General features: G+C 45.8%; 1 protein-coding gene across 1 annotated transcript in view; it reads left to right on the forward strand.

Annotated features, from left to right (window-relative positions):
* HEPACAM (hepatic and glial cell adhesion molecule) overlaps positions 1-19,127 on the forward strand; it is a 37,603-nt gene extending 18,476 nt beyond the window's left edge. The window contains exons 2-7 of the mRNA XM_035139524.3: positions 1,570-1,911; positions 6,469-6,750; positions 8,456-8,549; positions 10,747-10,820; positions 11,755-11,825; positions 15,690-19,127. Of these exons, the coding sequence (XP_034995415.1) occupies positions 1,570-1,911; positions 6,469-6,750; positions 8,456-8,549; positions 10,747-10,820; positions 11,755-11,825; positions 15,690-15,998 (1,172 nt within the window). The 3' untranslated portion in view covers positions 15,999-19,127. The remainder of the gene's footprint in view (positions 1-1,569; positions 1,912-6,468; positions 6,751-8,455; positions 8,550-10,746; positions 10,821-11,754; positions 11,826-15,689) is intronic.
* Positions 19,128-19,527: the final 400 nt, after the last annotated feature.

The raw sequence follows: 19,527 nt of genomic DNA on the forward strand, positions 1-19,527 counted from the left end.
CGCTGTCTTGCCTGGACCCCAATGAAATGTCAGGGCGAGGATTTGAGGTTGTTTCCAGGTTAACCATTGTGAGGCCTAGATCACCATCCGCCTTGCCTCATGCCATTTAGAGCCAGGGCTGGAAGCATTAACTGCTTGACTGCTGTGTCCATGAAACTGTGTTGGACTCAAACACAGTGAATTAACTGTGTCCTGTCCTTACAAGCACAGTCCAGCCTCCACTGCTTATTCTTGTTAATTCAATTCTATCTTTAGATAATTAAAAGTTTTTAAAATCAACATCATCTTTATTTTTTGTTGTAATTGTTTGCTGTTGATCATCAAGAGACTCGATCATCTAATCATAGTATATCAGTGTGGTGTAGTTAGACTTAGGACTCAGCTACATTAGCCAAAAACAACAACAGTGTTTTAAATGTGTTATAAACATGGAACACCAGATGGTGCTGTAGAGCACAAAACATTGCCATGTGATTTTACATAGGGTTTTCCCTCCTTTTGTTATAACCATTTAATTTATGACTTATTTATAGTGTTTCTCCCCTGTGTGTAGATCTACCCTTAGAGTGTTGAACTCGTTTCAAATCCTCACTCAGCCATGAAGCTTACTGGGTGCTGTTGGGTAGATCACTGCCTCTCAGCCTCACTTACCTCACAGGGTTGTTGTGATAAAAGGGGGGGGGGTTTGGGAGGACCATGAACGCCACCTTGAGTTCCTTGGAGGAAAGGTTGGACATACAATGAAGTGTTGACTTTGTTGACTCACAACAAAGTGCCATGGGTGCCAGCACAAGATCGCTTCTACTATGGGAAAAAGAAAGAAAGAAAGAAAGAAAGAAAGAAAGAAAGGTGGAGGGACTCTATAGCAGTGGATACTGTCACAAAAAGCACTGCTATATGTGATACAGTGTTACCTCTACTTACGAATTTAATGCGTTCTGAACACACATTCGTAAGTAGAAACTTTTTTTAAGTCGAATCCCATAGGAATGCATTGGGAGAAAAAATTCGTAAGTCAAAGCAACCCTATCTAAAAATTCGTAAGTAGAAAAAAATCCTATCTAAACTGCATCCAAGATGGTGGACGGAGCTCCATTCGTAAGTAGAAACATTCGTAAGTAGAGGTACCACTGTAAATAAAAATAAATACTGTTTAAAGGTGCTATCCGAGGGTCCAGGGTGGCGCTTATAGAGTCATAGGATACTGCAGACCTCCCTCTCTGTGGGTGGAGAGGAAGTCTCATTACAGGGGGGCTGCAGTAAATATGTCATCGGATATTATTATGGTCACATCCACACCAGAATTGATGGGATATTTCTATTGTTAACGTCAACTGAATATGTCTCAAACTCTTATATTTGCACATTATATTTGCACATTAAAAAAAAGATATGGAGGGCCCACACCTGATCTAACCTGTAGCTCTGGTGGGGACACTCATACGCCGAGCCGACGGCTTCCGGTTTTGGCTTTTCCAGCACCAGAGCTCATACCACCTTCTTCAAGTGATCTCTACCCCTTAATGCTAATGCTGAGTGTCCTTTGCTTCTTCTTCTTCTTCTTGCTAGATCTGCTGGAAGGAGTCAATATCACCAGCCCGGTGCTGTTAATCCACGGTACGGTTGGCAAGTCGGCCCTGCTCTCCGTGAAATACACCAGCACCAGCCGCGACAAACCCGTGATCAAATGGCAAGTGAAGCGTGACAAGGCTGTGACGGTGGTCCAGTCCATCGGCACTGGGATCATTGGTAACTTGCGCTCGGAGTACAGGGACCGGATTAGAATCTTTGAGAATGGCTCCTTGCTGATCAATGAGCTGCAGCTCTCTGACGAGGGAACGTATGAAGTGGAAATCTCCATTACAGATGACACTTTTACAGGGGAGATGAACATTAACCTTACAGTGGATGGTAAGTGAGCCTTAGAAAAAAATGAACCTTTTTTTTAGTTCATTGATTAAGGTATTTATTTATTCTCTAGGTGGGGGAAAAGAGACTTTCATGCAGCTTCAACATATAATAACACATGGTTTGGACTAGGAATGGGCAAATCTGTCAATTTCACTTACTCCTTTTTCACATATTAAAATCCATAGAGCCTAGGGCAGGGCCATCTCAAGCATGTCAGGCGCCGTGGTGCGGAGATCGCTCCAGCGCCCTCGCTCTGGTGGGCGCTGGACGCAGCACGGCTTCCATGTGGTGCCCCCCTGCCAGCCCGGCGCCCTGGCACCCCACACCACCCAGCCTACCCCTAGAGCCGGCCCTGGCCTAGGGCTTGCTGATCAGAAGGTTTGAATCCCGCGACGGGGGGAGCTCCTGTTGCTCGGTCCCTGCTCCTGCCAACCTAGCAGTTCGAAAGCATGTCAAAGTGCAAGTAGATAAATAGGTACCGCTCCGGCAGGAAGATAAACGGCATTTCCGTGCACTGCTGTGGTTTGCCAGAAGCGGCTTAGTCATGCTGGCCACATGACCTGGAAGCTGTACGCCGGCTCCCTCGGCCAATAAAGCAAGATGAGCGCTGCAACCTCAGAATCGTCCGTGGTCCCTTTACCTTTATATATATATATATATATATATATATATATATATAGAGAGAGAGAGAGAGAGAGAGAGAGAGAGAGAGAGAGAGAGAGAGAGAATTAGCAGCATTTCAGTGCAAATTTCTCTTTTATTTAATGCAGTGTTGCCTAATCTGCATAATTGTGCAAAGCATTCCCCCCCAATTTTTGCACGCTGTTTTTGTATGTTATTTCCACTAATTTATATACACACTTTACCCTGGTGTGTGCGCATTGTTGCACACCTTACCGGGCTGCAGAACTGCCTTTCAAAATTCAGAGAAGTGTGAATTTCAGAGGATGGCTGAGTTTCGGCTTACGTACAGTTTCAGAAAATGACAATTAGGTAAGTTCACTTTTAAACATGAATTGGATAAAAGATTTCTCTCTCGTCCAAAGCTTGGGACTAGCTGAAAACCTTTTGCAAAACATCTTCCGCAGTTGCTTCTATAAATGAAACCTCCTCCTGTATATACCCTGTAAGTTCAAATCCAGTGGAGAGCTTGGAGACACTGTACTGCATTGTCTCATGCCAGCTGGCTTGGATTTCAGTGTCGTTGTCAAAGCACCGCTGCCACCATGTGACAAACGCTCTTTCTTTTCTCTAGGCTTGCCAAGCTGGCCATTTAGCCTCCTCCTATAACCCCATGGCTTCTTTAACTTGCTGTCCTGCTCTACCACCCCACTGCCAACCTTCGCTACTCCTCCAGCCCTCATGTCTTTACATCAGGGGTCAGCAACCTGAGGCCCATGGGCCACAAGTGGCCCACGGGGGTTGTTTAACCAGCCCAGGAGCCACCCCTGAACTAAGCCGCCTGCTTGGCAAGTCCCCGTTTCCTGTGCTAAACCAGCACAGCGTGGCATGGGGACTCACTTCCATGGCACTGGAAATTGCGTCTGTGCCTTACCTTCCAAGTCCCGGACTGCAGAATCCGGGACCAGCAGCCGTGTGACACCAGAAGTTGTGTCAACGTAACTTCCAGTGTCGCTTTGCCCTTCTATGGGCACCCAAAATGGCCGCCGCCGGCTTCGAAAGTCACTTGTACGCATGTCAGGAAGTACGTCGACGCAACTTCCGGTGTCGCTCCGCCCATCTATGGGCACCAAAAATGGCCGCCGCTGACACTGGAAGTCACGCCTATGCACTTCCGGACATGCATAGATGCGACTTTTGAAGCTGGTGACGGCCATTTTTGGTGCCCATAGAAGGGCAAATCAGAAATAATGGCCGCCGGCAGAAGAAAATAACGGAGAAAAACGGGAGACAAAGTGATACGGGGGACCACCGGGAAAGGTAAGTAAAATCGGGGTTTTCCCGGGGAAAACGGGGTACTTGGCAGCTATGGTCTGTGCAGATGGCGGAAATCATAGGGGGGTGCGCACAATCCGGCCCACGGAGGGATCTCCACTGGAGTGAACCGGCCCAGGCAAGGTAAACCTATCCACTGGAGTGAACCGACCCATGATTTACATCTTAGGAACACTAATGTGTGGAATATGCTGTCCTGAAAGAAGCAATGGCAGCAGCTAGTTTCTGTTGGGAACCAACAGACTCCCCCCCCCCCCCAAATCAAAAGAATACATGAGCTGCAGATCGGCAACAGAGCTCCTCATTCACCCTTTATTTTGTGGAAGCTGCCTTTAAAGACCATCAACAAAGGCCAAACATTGCTGAGGCACAAGATTTCTGTGCAGCTACTCTTCATAGCAACTCCTAATATTACTAGCAGTAGCTCCCAAGTCAAATAATCTCAACTAATTGCATTACCAGTCGTTACGGCTCAGAATAGTGTCGCAGAAAATTGGTGCAACTCATCAACCTTGGGGAGATTTTATGGAAAGGATAACTAAGCCATAATGCAGGCATCCCCAAACTGCGGCCCTCCAGATGTTTTGGCCTACAACTCCCATGATCCCTAGCTAACAGGAACAGTGGTCAGGGATGGTGGGAAATGTAGTCCAAAACATCTGGAGGGCCGAAGTTCGGGGATGCCTGCCATAATGCATCATTGCCACGGGGAGAAAAATACCTCTTGCTGAACACACTCTTGTGTGTGTGGTGATAAGTGAGGATGGGGTTGAAATTCAACTCAGTTGTCATTCAAAGGCAAACCTACCAAATTTGCAGTTTCAAAACAACGTGTGGACTTAAAAATCACACTTCTCTGAATTTTGCAATGCAGTTCTCTAGCCAAATAACGTATGCGGAAATGCCAAAAGCGAGGTGTGCGTAATAATGCATACATTTGTGAATATATCACATTAAAATGCATCACATCGGGGAAAATTTCTTTGCAAAAATGAGTATGGTGGGAGAAATTCACACCAAATTATTTATCACTTTGCAAAAACATAAGGCGGTTCGTTTATAAAAACACAAAGAGTTTCTATGTATACATTCCCATGTTGGTGTCACAGTTCACATAGACAGTTTCCAAGATAAAATTTGGAAATCAGCTGTGCCATCTGAGTTTATGAATACTGGATTGCAAACACATGTGCCCCATTCAGAAGGTATGCCACTCCCTGAGTGAAGGGGCTTTCAGTGAAGGGGCGTCTTGCTTTTTGCCTTAGTCAGCAAAATGTCACAGGCTAGCCCTGCAGCCAGGGATCTGAAATGGAAACAAAAGACCGTTATTGTTAGAAAACATGGTTAGAAATTACTTTCCACCAAAGGAACATAAGAAGAATCCTAGAATCGTAGAGTTGGAAAGTACCCCAAGTGTCATCTAGTCCAACCCTCTGCAACGCAGGGATCTCAGCTAAAGCATCCATGACAGATAGCCATCCAACCTCTGCTTAAAAACCTTCAAGGAAGGAGAGTCCATCACCTCTTGAGGGAGTCAAACCGCTCTTATTATCATAAAGTTTTACCGCATGTTTAGTCGGAAGCTCCTTTTTCGTAACTTAAAGTCATTGGTTTGAGTCCTACCCTGTGGAGCAGGAGCAAATGAGCTTGATCCATCTTCCTTGTGAAAGCCTTTGAGATATTTGAAGATGGTGATCATATCTTCTCTCAGTCTCCTCTTCCCCAGACTAATCATACTCAGCTCCTTCAACCACTCCTCATAAGGCTTGGTTTCCAGACCCTTGATGTCAGGGACTGGACAGAGGAGGAATGATGGAGACTGCCTCCCCAGCCTGAGCCTTCTAGAGAAGAGGAAGACATTACAGATTTACAACAGTGGTTTGCGGGAGGTCATAGCTCAGAGGCACAGGAAGAGAGAAGCTGAGAGATAATGGGAGATGAGGAGGGGGAAGCAGAGGCTGGCTGACACGTTATCACTAGAAAGCATTCCAGACCCCCACTTCTCCCAGAACCCAGTGAGCATTGAAAGTAGGAGAGCAAAGGGCTTGGAGACAAATGGCCCTAAGCAGCCACCATAAGGTGCTGTTGACTATTGAGGAGAGAAGCGGGGTGGAGATTACTCGGAGCAGCGCCATTACTCCAAGAGGCAGCTTTTCCAAGCCCCTCTCTGAATACTGAATAAAAGACCTTGGTAAGAACTCTCCTTGTTTATCTATTCCTCCTGACAGCCTACCATGTGGGGATCGGATTCCCTGATGCATGGCACTTGATCATCTTGATTGCCCTCCTCTGCACACATTCCAGATCGTCAGTGTCCTCCAGTGGCCCATCTCGTCCACCATCCCATTCTCACAGTGACCAACCAGATAGGTGCTCAGGGTAGCCTGCAAGGAGGACCTGAAAGCAACAGCACTCTCCCTGCTTGCGATCCCAGAAGCATACTGCCTCCAACTGCGGAGGCAGAGTCTGATCCTCTTTTAAGGCCATCTTAAGTTGGTGACCACCACTGCCTCTTGTGGGAATGAGCGCCATAGTTTTTATCATTTTCTTCACTTTTCCCCTGACTGAGAATCTTTGCTTCTTTTGTCTTTGTCTTCCTAGTTCCAATTTCAAAGCCTCATGTCGCCCTGGCCTCTTCCACTGTGCTGGAGCTCAGCGAATATTTCACTCTGAACTGCTCCCATGAAAATGGCACAAAGCCCAGCTACACGTGGCTGAAGGACGGCAAGCCCCTCAGCAATGACTCCCGGCTGATCCTCTCCCATGACCAGAAGGTGCTGACCATCACCAGAGTCCTGATGTCTGACGATGACACCTACAGTTGTTTGGTGGAGAACCCCATCAGCAACGGGCGCAGCATCCCGATAAAACTTACCGTGTACAGTAAGTATGGCCAACGCAAATACCGTACACAGAAGGGACAACATGGGGAAACTGGAGACTGGGTCTGCCTTCATTATTATATATCTTGTCATGTGAAAAAACCCAAAGCCTTCCTTTTAGGAATTCCAGTTGCTGAAATCCTAAGGGAGCAGAAAAGACTACAGTGGTACCTCTACTTACGAATTTAATGTGTTCCGAACGCACATTCGTAAGTCGAAAAAATTTGTAAGTCGAATCCCATAGGAATGCATTGGGAGAAAAAATTCATAAGTAGAAAAAATCCTATGTAAACCGCATCCAAGATGGTGGATGGAGCTCCGTTCGTAAGTAGAAACATTCGTAAGTAGAGTTATTCGTAAGCAGGGGTACCACTGTATTTATATATGCGACCACGGCTGTGCGGATGTTATTGGCCCAGAGATGGAAAGAAGATAAAGTTCCTACCAGAGAAGAATGGCAGATCAAGTTGATGGATTATGCCAAAATGGCCAAAATGACCGGAAGAATCAGAAAGACCTAAATTTTAATAAGGAATGGGGAAAATTTATAACTTATCTTAAAGACCATTGTAAACAGTTAAAATTGTTAGTAGGATTGGAATATCACTTGTAGTCTAACGGTGAAGTTTGGACACAATGGAGAGGCAAAAAATTTTGGATTATCAAAAAAGATGCAGGAGGAAATGATTAACAACAGGACACACAAAGGGGAGGGGGGAAGTACAGTGGTACCTCGGGTTACAGATGCTTCAGGTTACAGACTCCGCTAACCCAGAAATAGTACCTCGGGTTAAGAACTTTGCTTCAGGATGAGAACAGAAATTGGGCAGCAGCAGGAGGCCCCATTAGCTAAAGTGGTACCTCAGGTTAAGAATGGTTTCAGGTTAAGAACGGCCCTCCGGAATGAATTAAGTTTGTAACCCGAGGTACCACTGTACAAGAGATTCCTTGGAATCTTGTTTTTATGTTGTAAGTTGGATATGTGAGTGTAAAATTTTAATTTGGAAAACCAATAAATAAATAAAATTAATAATAATAGTAATAATAGTATTAGTAACAGTAGTAGTAGTAGTAGTAGTAATAAATAAATAAATAAATAAATAAATAAATGCAGTGGAACTGGAAACAAAGGCGAAAAATGTCCTGGCCTTGCTGAACCCAACATTCCATTACTTTCCAAAAATTTCTGGATGTTCCAGATTTTAAAATAATGGGTTTTATCCAGTGCTAGAGTAGATCTATTGAAGTTAATGGACACCTGCACTATACATATAAAGCAGCATGTATCATTCCACTTTAAAGAGCCATGTCTTCTTCCAAAGAATCTGGAGCATTGTTAGGAAGCTCCTTCTTCCCCTTGCAGTGTTATAATTCTCAGAGAGGGTTAACAACCAATCCCCTTTCTCCTGGTATCTACCCATCCTTTTGACCTGTTGCCTCGGTGATGTGGGAAGAGCAGTTGGCACTCTCTCACCGCTGTTAAAATAAGTGTTATGTGCTGCTTCTTATAACTAGGGGTGGGGGAGAAATACCACTCAGTTCATGTTGAAAGATGAACCTCCCTGATTTGCGCTTTCTGCGCCAAATCGGTACATGAACATCGTCATCCGCTGAAATGGGCACGTCTCCAAATCTTGCAGTGCAGGTCTCCAGCAAAACAGGTGAAACTTGCTCTAACATTTGCCTTGTCTTTTGTGTCTCTGTAGGAAGGAGCTCCCTCTATATAATCCTTTCGACTGGGGGAATTTTCCTTCTGGTTACCTTAGTGACCGTCTGTGCCTGTTGGAAACCATCCAAGAAGTATGACGTTTAAAATTATATATGTGTTTTATAACCTGAATGAAATCTTATACAGTATGTTTATTTGGGGTAAATCAACACCAAAAGGCACTTTCGGGGTTCCCTGTCCCCCCCCCCAGAGGTGTGTAGCATTCTCTCTCTGTAACAAGCAGCATCATACCATTTAAAACCATTATGGCTTCCCCCAGAGAATCCTGGGAACTGTAGTTTGCTAAGGGTGCTGATTATATTTTAATGGATTATTGAATATTACTTTATTTGATATAAGTTGTTTATTTTAAAGTGATATTTTTGTTATAGCAGTTTTTAATTGGATCAGATTAATTCAAGATTGTTGGATCAGATTGTTATAAGGTGTGTGATCTTTTTGTTGTTTCTTTGCATAGAAAGGAGGCACACAAATTAAAAGTGAAGTGAAATGAGAGTTAGACTGAGAGCTACAATTCTCAAAGTTTTCTGGGAAGAGGGATTGTGGGAATCATAGCTCTGTGAGGGGGGACAGGGAGCGCCTTAAGTACTCTCAGCACCCTTAACAAACCACACTTCCCAAGATTCTTTGAGGGCAGCCATACTGCATTAAATGTATAGTGCAGGTGGTTGAAAATTGTAGTTTAGAGCAGGCACTTATGGCAAGCTGCTTAATTGGTGCCCCCCAATGGCACTTGGGGGGCCTGTTGTCTTTGAGTCAGCCTTGGCTAAAACAGTATCTTTATAAGCCGCTGGTCCTCTTATCATTGGCAAATTCCTTAAAGCTTGTATGAACAGTTGTGGCCTCAGTCCAGTATACCTGAAGGAGCGTCTCCACTCCCATTGTTCTGCCCGGACACTGAGGTCCAGCGCCGAGGGTCTTCTGGTGGTTCCCTCGCTACGAGAAGCCAAGTTACAGGGAACCAGGCAGAGAGCCTTCTCGGTAGTGGCACCCACCCTGTGGAATGCCCTCCCGCCGGAGGTCAAAGAGAACAACAATTACCAGACCTTTAGAAGGCATCTCAAGGCAGCCCTGTTTAGGGAAGCTTTTAATGTTTGATTTCTGTATTTTAATGTTTTGTTGGAAGCCGCCCAGAGTGGCTGGGGGAACCCAGCCAGATGGGTGGGGTATAAATAATAAATTATTATTATTATTATTATTATTATTATTATTGTTGTTGTTGTTGTTGTTGTTGTTGTTGTTGTTTGAGGGCACATGTACCCAGGATGCCTGTTAGTGCTCAAATTATGTCCCCCACCCCCAAGATCCTGCAGTTTTAATCCAATGATGCCTCTCCGCCGTCTTCTTAAAAACAGTAGCTGACACAAAATGTTGAGAGTTTGGGGCAGCTGATTTGAGCACTGATGCTCGGTTGTATATAGTCCCCCCCCCCCCGGTAATTTTCTTTTTCCATTACAAAATGTAGTGGCAGAAATTTCCACCTGTAGCAGAAGACTGACTGGAGTGGTGGAGGCTTTCTTAACCCTTTCCACTCTGGCCATCCCCCCCCCAGCTTTTTTTTTTTTTGCTCCTGATGGGAAAAGATGTGTGGCCCATGTCAGTTGGCCCTTATGTCCCAGTTGGTGTAAAGAGGAGGCGCACGGACTGGTTCTGTGAAGAGTACAGTGTGTTAACAAAGCAGTCTGGGGTTGTTTTCGCCCTGCATTTACCGCACAACATGACAATCCAACTCACTTTTGGGCAACTCTCCTTTGCTAGGAGAGGATCACATGTAGGGTTGATTTGCAGGCTGCCAGGACCAAGTAGGGCTGGCCCCCTTCCATTCCAAGTGGGCTGTGAGGGAGCCTCTTCCCAAACTGAGCAAACTCATGCAAACTTTTGCATCCGCAACGGCTATTTTCAGTTTCCACTGTCAGACACATATGCTTCTGAATACAGTTGCTGGGAATTGCAGGTGTTGTGGTGCTCAGGGGCAGCTTGTGGGCTTCTTACTGGCATCTGGTTGGCCACGGTAAGTACAGGATAGAATCATAGAATCATGGAACTGTAGAGTTGCCGGGGACCACGAGGGTCATCTAGTCCAACCCCCTGCAATGAAGAAATATTTTGCCCAATGTGGGACTCAAACCCACGACCCTGAGATTAAGAGTCATGAGTTCTAACAACTGAGCTATCCCAAACTGCTGGATCAGATGGGCCATTGGCCTGATCCGGCAGGCTCTTCTCACTTTCTTATGGTCTTATGCCTTTTGTTTTGTTTTGTTTTAGAAACAAACGGAAAATGGAGAAGCAAAATTCCTCTGAATATGTGGACCAGAATGAAGAACAGTTGAAGCAGGATGGTAAACCTTGAACCTCTGTGTTTGAATTCTGACTCTCAGGCTGGTGTCTTCCAGGAACTGGCAGTGCTTTATTTGCTGAGCCTGGTTTATTGTTGTCAATGCTAAGTTGCAGGCAGCAGTCCGAAAGGAGCCAGGGGGTCAAATTTGTAGAGCTAGATCATGGGGCGCCTACATTGAAAGGCTGGAGCAGGAATGGGAAACCTGTGGACATGGACCCAAATTCCCATCAGTGCTGAAGCTGCATTCCTCGTTTTCAGGGGATGAGGACTCAGGAGCTGAAAAGGCATGCAAGGTCAGCCCCAGAAGCATGTCCACAAGATGCCCAAGGGTGTGGCATTGCTATCCTTGGACTTTGAGGACTCCAGTGCCAAAGACCTAGTCAGACCAGAGACTCTCCTGCTGCGTTGCCCTTTAAAGTGAGGTTGCATCTTGCAGCCCAGGTGGTGTTAACAATCAGGCTATGCCTCCTGCTACTGTTACACAAGCACTCTGTTCCCAATTGCTCTTTTTGCTGGAGCAAGACCAGAGCTCTGCTTCCCCATTACACAGCCTCATGTGTGCAGCGCTTTGTAAGTGGAGTGGTGGTCAGGCTTAGCAAGGATCTTAGCGATGGCAGCTGAAAAATGGGGTCTCCCTCAGTGGAGACAGTGTGCCTCTGGTTGTTGGGGAACCCGTAATAAGGGAAGGCATTTAGCTGCCTGTTGTTGGGATCAAGGTGCTGGACTTTTGGTCTGATCCAGCAGGGCTTTTCTTAACTTCCCTCAGTCCAAAAGACGGGATCCGCGAATCTCAAAATAAATAACATTTGGTTTAATCTACCAAGGCTCTCCTGCCTGCCTGCCTGCCTCTTTCTCCCATGCTCACTTGCATAGCAGAACCCTTTTCAGACTTGATTGAAAAGGAATAACTCAATTCCATTCTCGTTTTAATGCAGTGGAGATTGTTCCCAGGAGTGGAGAGCATGAACGCAAGAATCCCGTCGCTTTGTACATCCTGAAGGACAAAGTAAGTTTCAGGTGTCGTGCTTTGGGGACGCTTCAGCCTGGTACTCTGCTGATTTAATAACTTTCAGGCCAAAGGGCAAAATGCTAAGTAAGGATGAGGGAGAAAATTGATTCAGTTCACATTTCAAGGGGGACCAACCTAATATGCACTTTCAGAAATGAAACATGAACCCAAACACATTTGTCCGTTGAAATCGACAGTCCCCCTAATTTTGCAATATAGTTGTCTGCCCAAATAATGTGTACAAAAATATATATGCAAATGCTAGAGTAATGACTTGTACAGTAAGGGAGATTATAATGTATGGAGAATCAAGTTATTTATGTATTTTAAATAATACCAACTGCTATATCTACTGATAAATGGGATTTGTGCTATTTCTCTCTTTGTGCACAAGTGACACCCTGTGGTCCTTTGGGCACTACCCTGCCTGAAGTGCGTAGATAGCTCTCCATCTGTCCATATTATTATAGTAGCTCTGTATATGTTCTGGCACGCATGTCTGTTTGAATAGGGTGTCCTTAATCTTAGGAACTGGCTTCCCAATTGCTAAATGCTGCCCATTACTTTCCCACGACTCATGAGCGACATCTTCTGGTAGCAATTTTTACTGTGCTGAATGCAGGCTGACCACAACCTGTGCAGCTGTGTCCCATACAAAATTGGAATAATAGTAACATATTTCACTTGATGGTTACTTGTGTGCATGTGGTAACATTGCCTAAGTGGACCAAATTTTCATACAAAGTGGGCCACAGGAGCACATTGACACAAAACCTGCGGGCTCTGCAATGTCTTGCCATGTTGCATGGGGGTGGAGAAGAGGCCAAAGTTTTATGCCCCCCTCTAGCCCTTGCGTTGCTTTCCCAAAGCTGGCTAAGTGAGGCATGAGGCTTTGGCAGGGCCCTAGAGCCTTTCCGCCTCCTTTCCCAAGCTAGGAAAGTGCTAAATAGGCTTTGGGAAGGAGACAGGAGGACTCTAGGACTCCTTCCCAAAACCCAACACTTTGCTTACCTGGCTTTGGGAAGGTGGCACAAGGATTAGGGGCTTCAAATGTTGCTGAGGGGTGCCCCCCCAAAGGCCTCTAGGGCTGCATGCAGCCCAAGGGCCACATATTGGACCACCCTGGTCTAACCACTATATAAATAATATATAAATAATATTACCCGGGGGGGGGGGATATTTCCCCCTATCTCATGGAGTTACTGCTTTTCCTGCCCAGAGTCCTAGTATTTATATTTACATATTTGTTCCACCTTCCCTCCAAGGATGTCAAGGTGGCATTAACACATTTCCTCCTGGAAATTTAGGCTGGGAGACTGTAACTGGCCCAAGGTCACCCAGCGAACTTCATAGCTGGGTGGGGATTCCACCCCTTATTTCCCAAGCCCTAGTCCAATGCCCTAACCACTACAGCAGTGGTTTTCAACCAGTGTGCTGTGGCACCCTGGGGTGCCTTGAATGATGGTCAGTGGTGCTGCGGGTCAACACTGGCCTCTGTCCCTCTTTCCTTTCCTCCTTCCTCTGATGCCCGCTTGCACCTCTGCCTCCCCAAGGCTTGCACAGCTGTTTGTTGCAGCAGCCCTGGCTACAAGCTCCCCAGGCGAATGGTGCCTCTGGGGCTTGCCATGGGGTGCTTCCCAGGCCCCTGTGGAGCAGTGTAGTTGGTCAAGGGAGTCGTGGACCCAAAAAGGTTGAAAACCTCTGCACTACATTGTAATAGGGACCCAGGTGGCACTGTGGGTTAAACCACTGAGCCTAGGGCTTGCTGATCAGAAGATCGGCAGTTCGAATCCCTGTGACGGGGTGAGCTCCCGTTGCTTGGTCCCAGCTCCTGCCAACCTAGCAGTTCGAAAGTACGTCAAAATGCAAGTAGATAAATAGGAACCGCTACAGCGGGAAGGTAAATGGCGTTTCCATGTGCTGCTCTGGTTTGCCAGAAGTGGCTTTGTCATGCTGGCCACATGACCTGGAAGCTATACGCTGGCTCCCTCGGCCAATAATGTGAGATGAGCGCGCAACCCCAGAGTCGGTCATGACTGGACCTCATGGTCAGGGCCCGGTCCCTTTACCTACCTTTACACTGTAATTTGATGCCACTGCCATATTACATTTATTTATTTATTTAGACCATTTCTATACCATTTAATATAGAAGAAAATCTTGGTGTACAGCAAACTGAAACAACAAGCAATAATATGTGTCACAAAAACACACAGTAAAAACCATTAATATAATTTATTCATAAATATAGACTGAGATCCCTCTCCTTCTGGCACACCTCCTCCCCTCTCAGCCTCCTGGCTCTCACCCAGACCCCCCCCTGCAAACCCCCCCCCCCAAAACCTACCTCTGGGGCCATGCACAAGAGTACAGGGCTGAACTAAGACATTTTGCTGCTTGGGGTAGAGCAGAAAATGATACTCCTATCATGTCAAAGTGCATACCATAATAAACCATGGCAAAAAAAAGAGAGCATTTTTGGCCTTTAGGCAGAAAATCGCACAACCACCTTTCCCCTTCCCTGGCAATAAAAAAAATACCATAATAACAAAGTAAAATAATGAACACTTTGCTGCTCTTTCACGTCACTCAAAATCTGCTTCCTGAAGCACTCTGCCTGATGGTTGGGCCAGCCCATTTCCAAAGTGCTTTTTTTTGTTTGTTTTTTAATATAATAAACTTTATTGAGATTTAAATCAAAACATATCAAATTAAAACAAAACAAATTACAACAAATCAACTCAAAACCTAAGAATTCATACCGATATCATACTTCCCAATTTACATCTGAAAAGTAATTGATATCTAATACAGAATTTGACTAAACCTTCCTGTCTAGTCTTTTCCTCTATGAAATCTAAATAAAAACATACACTTAATATTTTTCTTAAACGCATCTAACAAATACATTTCCCTCTTTTTCCATATACTTCCTCTTGCCATGATCTTGGTCTCTTTAAGCTTTTGATTGGTTACTGCTTCCCTCACCAAATATTTCACCTGTATTTCTTTTTGTTTTATAATCTTTGCATACAGTACTGCACTCTAGAAATGAATCCAGGATTTTAATGTGGGACATTGTTGCTTCATATAATTTCCAAATTTCCCCCAATTTTGTTCAAAATTTTGTTTACTGCCGCCTCTAATCAAATTAGTTAACTTTGCTAAATCTACATATCCAAATTTTTTTCCTGCCACTCGTTAATTTTTGGTATATCTTGTCTTTTCCAATACGTGGCTATTAATATTCTTGCAGCTGCAGTTGCATATAAAAATATTTTTGGGTCCTGTTTTTTAATTCCCTCATCTATCATACCTAATAGAAAATTTTCAGGATTCTTTTTTACGTTGTATTTCAATATTTTTTAAATTTCTTCAAAGATCTGATTCCAAAAGGGTTTTATCTTATCACATTGCCACCACATATGAACAAGTGTCCCTAATAATAATAATAATAATAATAATAATAATAATAATAATTTATATTTATACCCCACCCATCTGGCTCGGTCTCCCCAGCCACTCTGGGCGGCTTCCAACAGAAAAACAGAACACAGTAATCTATTAAACATTAAAAGCCTCCCTGAACAGGGCTGCCTTCAGATGTCTTTGACACCTCCAGCATAGATTATTTTTTGTCTTATACATTTTGCGAATCTTAACTGGTGCTATGTACCACCTATGAAACATTTTAATCATATTTTCCTTAATTCCTTCCGAGGCTGTAAATTTCCAAGAAACTTCCCATAGTTTTCCCCATTGTTCCACTCGAAAGTGCTTTTGAAGTTCATTGCAGTATGTTGTGGTTCTGCAACACTCATCTTCTGACTGCAGCTAATTGCTTTTACTTGCTTCCCCAAGGACTCTCCAGAAGATGAAGAGGAATCCCTTACCGAGTCCCGAAATGCTGCTGAGCCCTCGCCGCCCAGCTACTCCAGCTCTCCCCCTCCTCCTGGAAGATCACCTGGACTGCCTGTCCGGTCTGCTCGCCGATACCATCGCTCGCCAGCCAGGTCTCCGGCCACCTCCAGAACAACACACATATCTCCTACCAGGTCCCCAACCCCCCCAGGGCGCACCCCAAACACCACACGCTTGGTGCGGACTGCTGGAGTTCATATCATTCGAGATCAGCAGGGGGAGTCCAGCACTGTGGAAATCAATGCCTGAAGGCAGCCAGCAGTGTGCACCTGTCTTGTCTCTCTGCGTGTGCAGCGAGGAAGCCTTGCTGCACTTGTGAATGTTTTCTGGGGTAGCAGTGAGTTTGCGCCCGGCGTTGTTGCTTCTTTTTTTGCACATGCAAATGCATGTTTCCTGTTCAAGGGGAGATGCCTGGGCTCTGCTTGTAGGTAAAAAAAGTGAATCGCGCAGTGTTCCACAGGGCTGGATGGACCCACTTTAAATGGTTTACAGTAGTTTCAACGCTCCTGCTTCCATACATACGTTTTAAAGGCACTAACTTGCTATTTGTAGCACCCGGGGAGTTAGCACACTGGTGTCGCTAAACCTTTTGCTTTTGGGAACGATGCCCAACTAATTGCTTCAAAGCCTGAGGTTTCCATCCAAGCCTTTTGAGGTGATAATGCAGCCAAGGGTGGCGCTGTGGTCTAAACCACTGAGCCTCTTGGGCTTGCCAATCGGAAGGTTGGCTGCTCAAATCCACACAATGGGGTGAGTTCCAGTTGCTCTGTCCCAGCTCCTGCCTACCTAGCAGTTTGAAAGCATGCCAGGGCAATTAGATAAATAGGTACCACTGCAGTGGGAAGGTAAATGGCGTTTCCATGCACTCTGGTTTCCGTTACGGTGCTCCGTTGTGGCAGAAGCGGTTTAGTTATGCTGGCCACATGACCCTGAAAGCTGTCTGTGGACAAACGCCGGCTCCCTCGGCCTGAAAGCGAGATGAGCACTGCAACCCCATAGTCACCTTAAACTGGACTTCACCGTCCAGGGGTCCTTTACCTTTTTTTTTACCCTAATGCAGCCAATGGGAACGTATCCACAAGTCACATGTCTCAAAGGCTATCTGTGGCCTTCGGTGTGGTCAGGGATACCCTAACCTAACTGAATTTCAAGGCTAGGATCCCTCTTTAAGCCTTGTAAGATTCCTACTTGACATTATGACCTCCTGCTCATTATGTGTTGCTTGTGAGCCTGTGGCATGCTGCTAACCATGGTTGGCTGCTACAAACCATTGCCACTGTCCCCTGTGAAACTTGCATGTGAACACCTTCACATGCTTCCAAGTTCGTCCTACCCTTACTCAGAAGGATGTTAAGGAAACACAGCACATTTCAGAATGTTTCCAGGCCGTAGGCTAGAGGTACTCAGCTTTCCAAGGCCTCTTCAAACAGATCCCAACTCAGCTGTTCTTCTGCACAGGACACCCCAAGCATTTGTCATACCTTACAAGCACAGAACAGGTGGCGCTGTGGGTTAAACCACTGAGCCTAGGGCTTGCTGATCAGAAGGTCAGCGGTTCAAATCCCTGTGACGGGGTGAGCTCCCGTTGCTTGGTCCCAGCTCCTGCCAACCTAGCAGTTCGAAAGCATGTCAAAAATGCAAGTAGATAAATAGAAACCGCTACAGCGGGAAGGTAAACGGCGTTTCCATGTGCTGCTCTGGTTTGTCAGAAGCGGCTTTGTCATGCTGGCCACATGACCTGGAAGCTGTACACCGGCTCCCTCGGCCAATAATGCGAGATGAGTGCCGCAACTCCAGAGTCGGTCACGACTGGACCTAATGGTCAGGGGTCCCTTTACCTTTTTACAAGCACAGAACAGGAGGTGATCATAGCTCAATGGGAAAGCACATGGATTGCACGCAGAAGGTTCCAGATTCAACTCCTGGCGTCTCCAGGTTTGGTTTTTCTTTTTCTTTTTAAAGCATCAGGTGCTGGATGATGGGAAGGAATTTGGCTACAGAACCTGGCGCTGCCCTAAGAATCTCTGCCAGTTCCCATTCGCCCACATTCTTATTTACATCCAGCCTAGGGAGTGGCACTGACTAGTTAGAGCAGACAATAACAGCCTAACGGGGACAAATAGTCTTAACTGGCAGCTTCTATTTTTCTACTCATACTCCAAAAGGTAAAATATTATTTTTAAAAGTAGTTTATATTATGCCACGCTGTCAGGTTGAAATCATGATTGTATTTTTATTTGCCATTTTTTTTATCCCCCCCCACCTTCCTTCCAAAAACTTGGGAGAGCATCTTCACAACAACCCTGTGAGGTAAGTTAGGCCCAGAGGTTAGCCGTTGACCTTTATTTCTAAGTGGAAATTTGAAGCCTAGTCCTAGCCTGACACTCTGTGCGCTACATCGCTGCAGGGTCTCCCCACGTGGCAATCCCTTGGTCATAGTCCAACCCGAGGGGCATTTCTGAAAGTGTGGTGGCCCGTATATGGCCTGGGTGTGTGCGCGCACACACATCTATCAGACTGCAGGTGGGGAAGTTTTATTTGACAGCATATGTGTGAATGCGTACTTCTGCGGGTGCATGCATGCCCACAGGGTGGACAGCGCAGTGCATGCTGATTTCTGAGCTGGATGACTGCAGAGAGGAGCTGAGGCTCTTCACAGTGGGCCCCTGGAAGGGGTGCCTGAGCATGCTGAGCCTTGACCCTGGTAGGTAATGCCGGGCTAAATGGATACAGAGTTCCAGGCAGTTTCATGTACTCAAATAAATCCAGGCTAGTCTATGAGTCTCAGAACTCAGCAGCGAGGAAAATAGAGACAAATCTGGAACGACTTGGCCCTGCCTGTGACTGGCTCTGAGTCCACCCACTGTGGGGCTCCTTGCCTTCTGCCCTATTGGCTCCAATGGGCACCAGCCACCACTGTCTAACCCAGGCATCCCCAAACTGCGGCCCTCCAGATGTTTTGGCCTACAACTCCCATGATCCCTAGCTAACAGGACCAGTGGTCGGGGAAGATGGGAATTGTAGTCCAAAACATCTGGAGGGCCGAAGTTTGGGGATGCCTGGTCTAACCGGTCTCTGTTTATACCTATTTCGTGGTACACTTGGGTTTGTCTGTAGTGAAGGGGAAGAAGGCATCGCTCTGCAGGAGTCAGTTTGTGCTAGCAAGCCAGGGAGGCCGGAATCAAGAGCAGGTTTGACCCTAGAGTCATGCAGTGGCCAATGAAACAAACCACACAGCCACGCTCATTTCCCCCCAACTCCACCCTGGAAGGAAGCACCCTAGGGCATGCATTAGCTTGAATGAAATACCAAGCAGACATGTGCTTTGCAGTATTATGTCAGATGGAAATAAGTTATCCATTGCATTAAACCTTAGTGAAGAAAGTTCCTGTGAGATCTCATTTTTTTGAGTGAAAGATGCACACAGGGGAAATGTCTTAGAATAATAGAATGGTAGAAGGGACCCCGAGGGTTATCTAGGCCAACCCCCTGCAATGTAAAAATCTCTGAATCATACATGACCTCCAACCTCTGCTTAAAAACCTCCACCACCTCTCATGGGAGTTTGTTTCATTGTCGAGCAGCTCTTCCTGTCAGAAAGTTCTTCCTCATGTTAAGTCAGAAACTCCTTTCTTGGAACTTGAATCCATTGGTATGGGCCCTAACCTCCAGAGCAGGAGAAAACAAGCTTGCTTCATCTTCCATGTGGCAGCCCTTGAGATACTTGAAGATGGCTATAGTATCTGCTCTCACTCTGCTCATTTCCAGGCTAAACATA

Source organism: Zootoca vivipara, chromosome 14, assembly GCF_965207765.1.
Source record: "Zootoca vivipara chromosome 14, rZooViv2.hap1.1, whole genome shotgun sequence".
Lineage (NCBI taxonomy): Eukaryota > Metazoa > Chordata > Lepidosauria > Squamata > Lacertidae > Zootoca > Zootoca vivipara.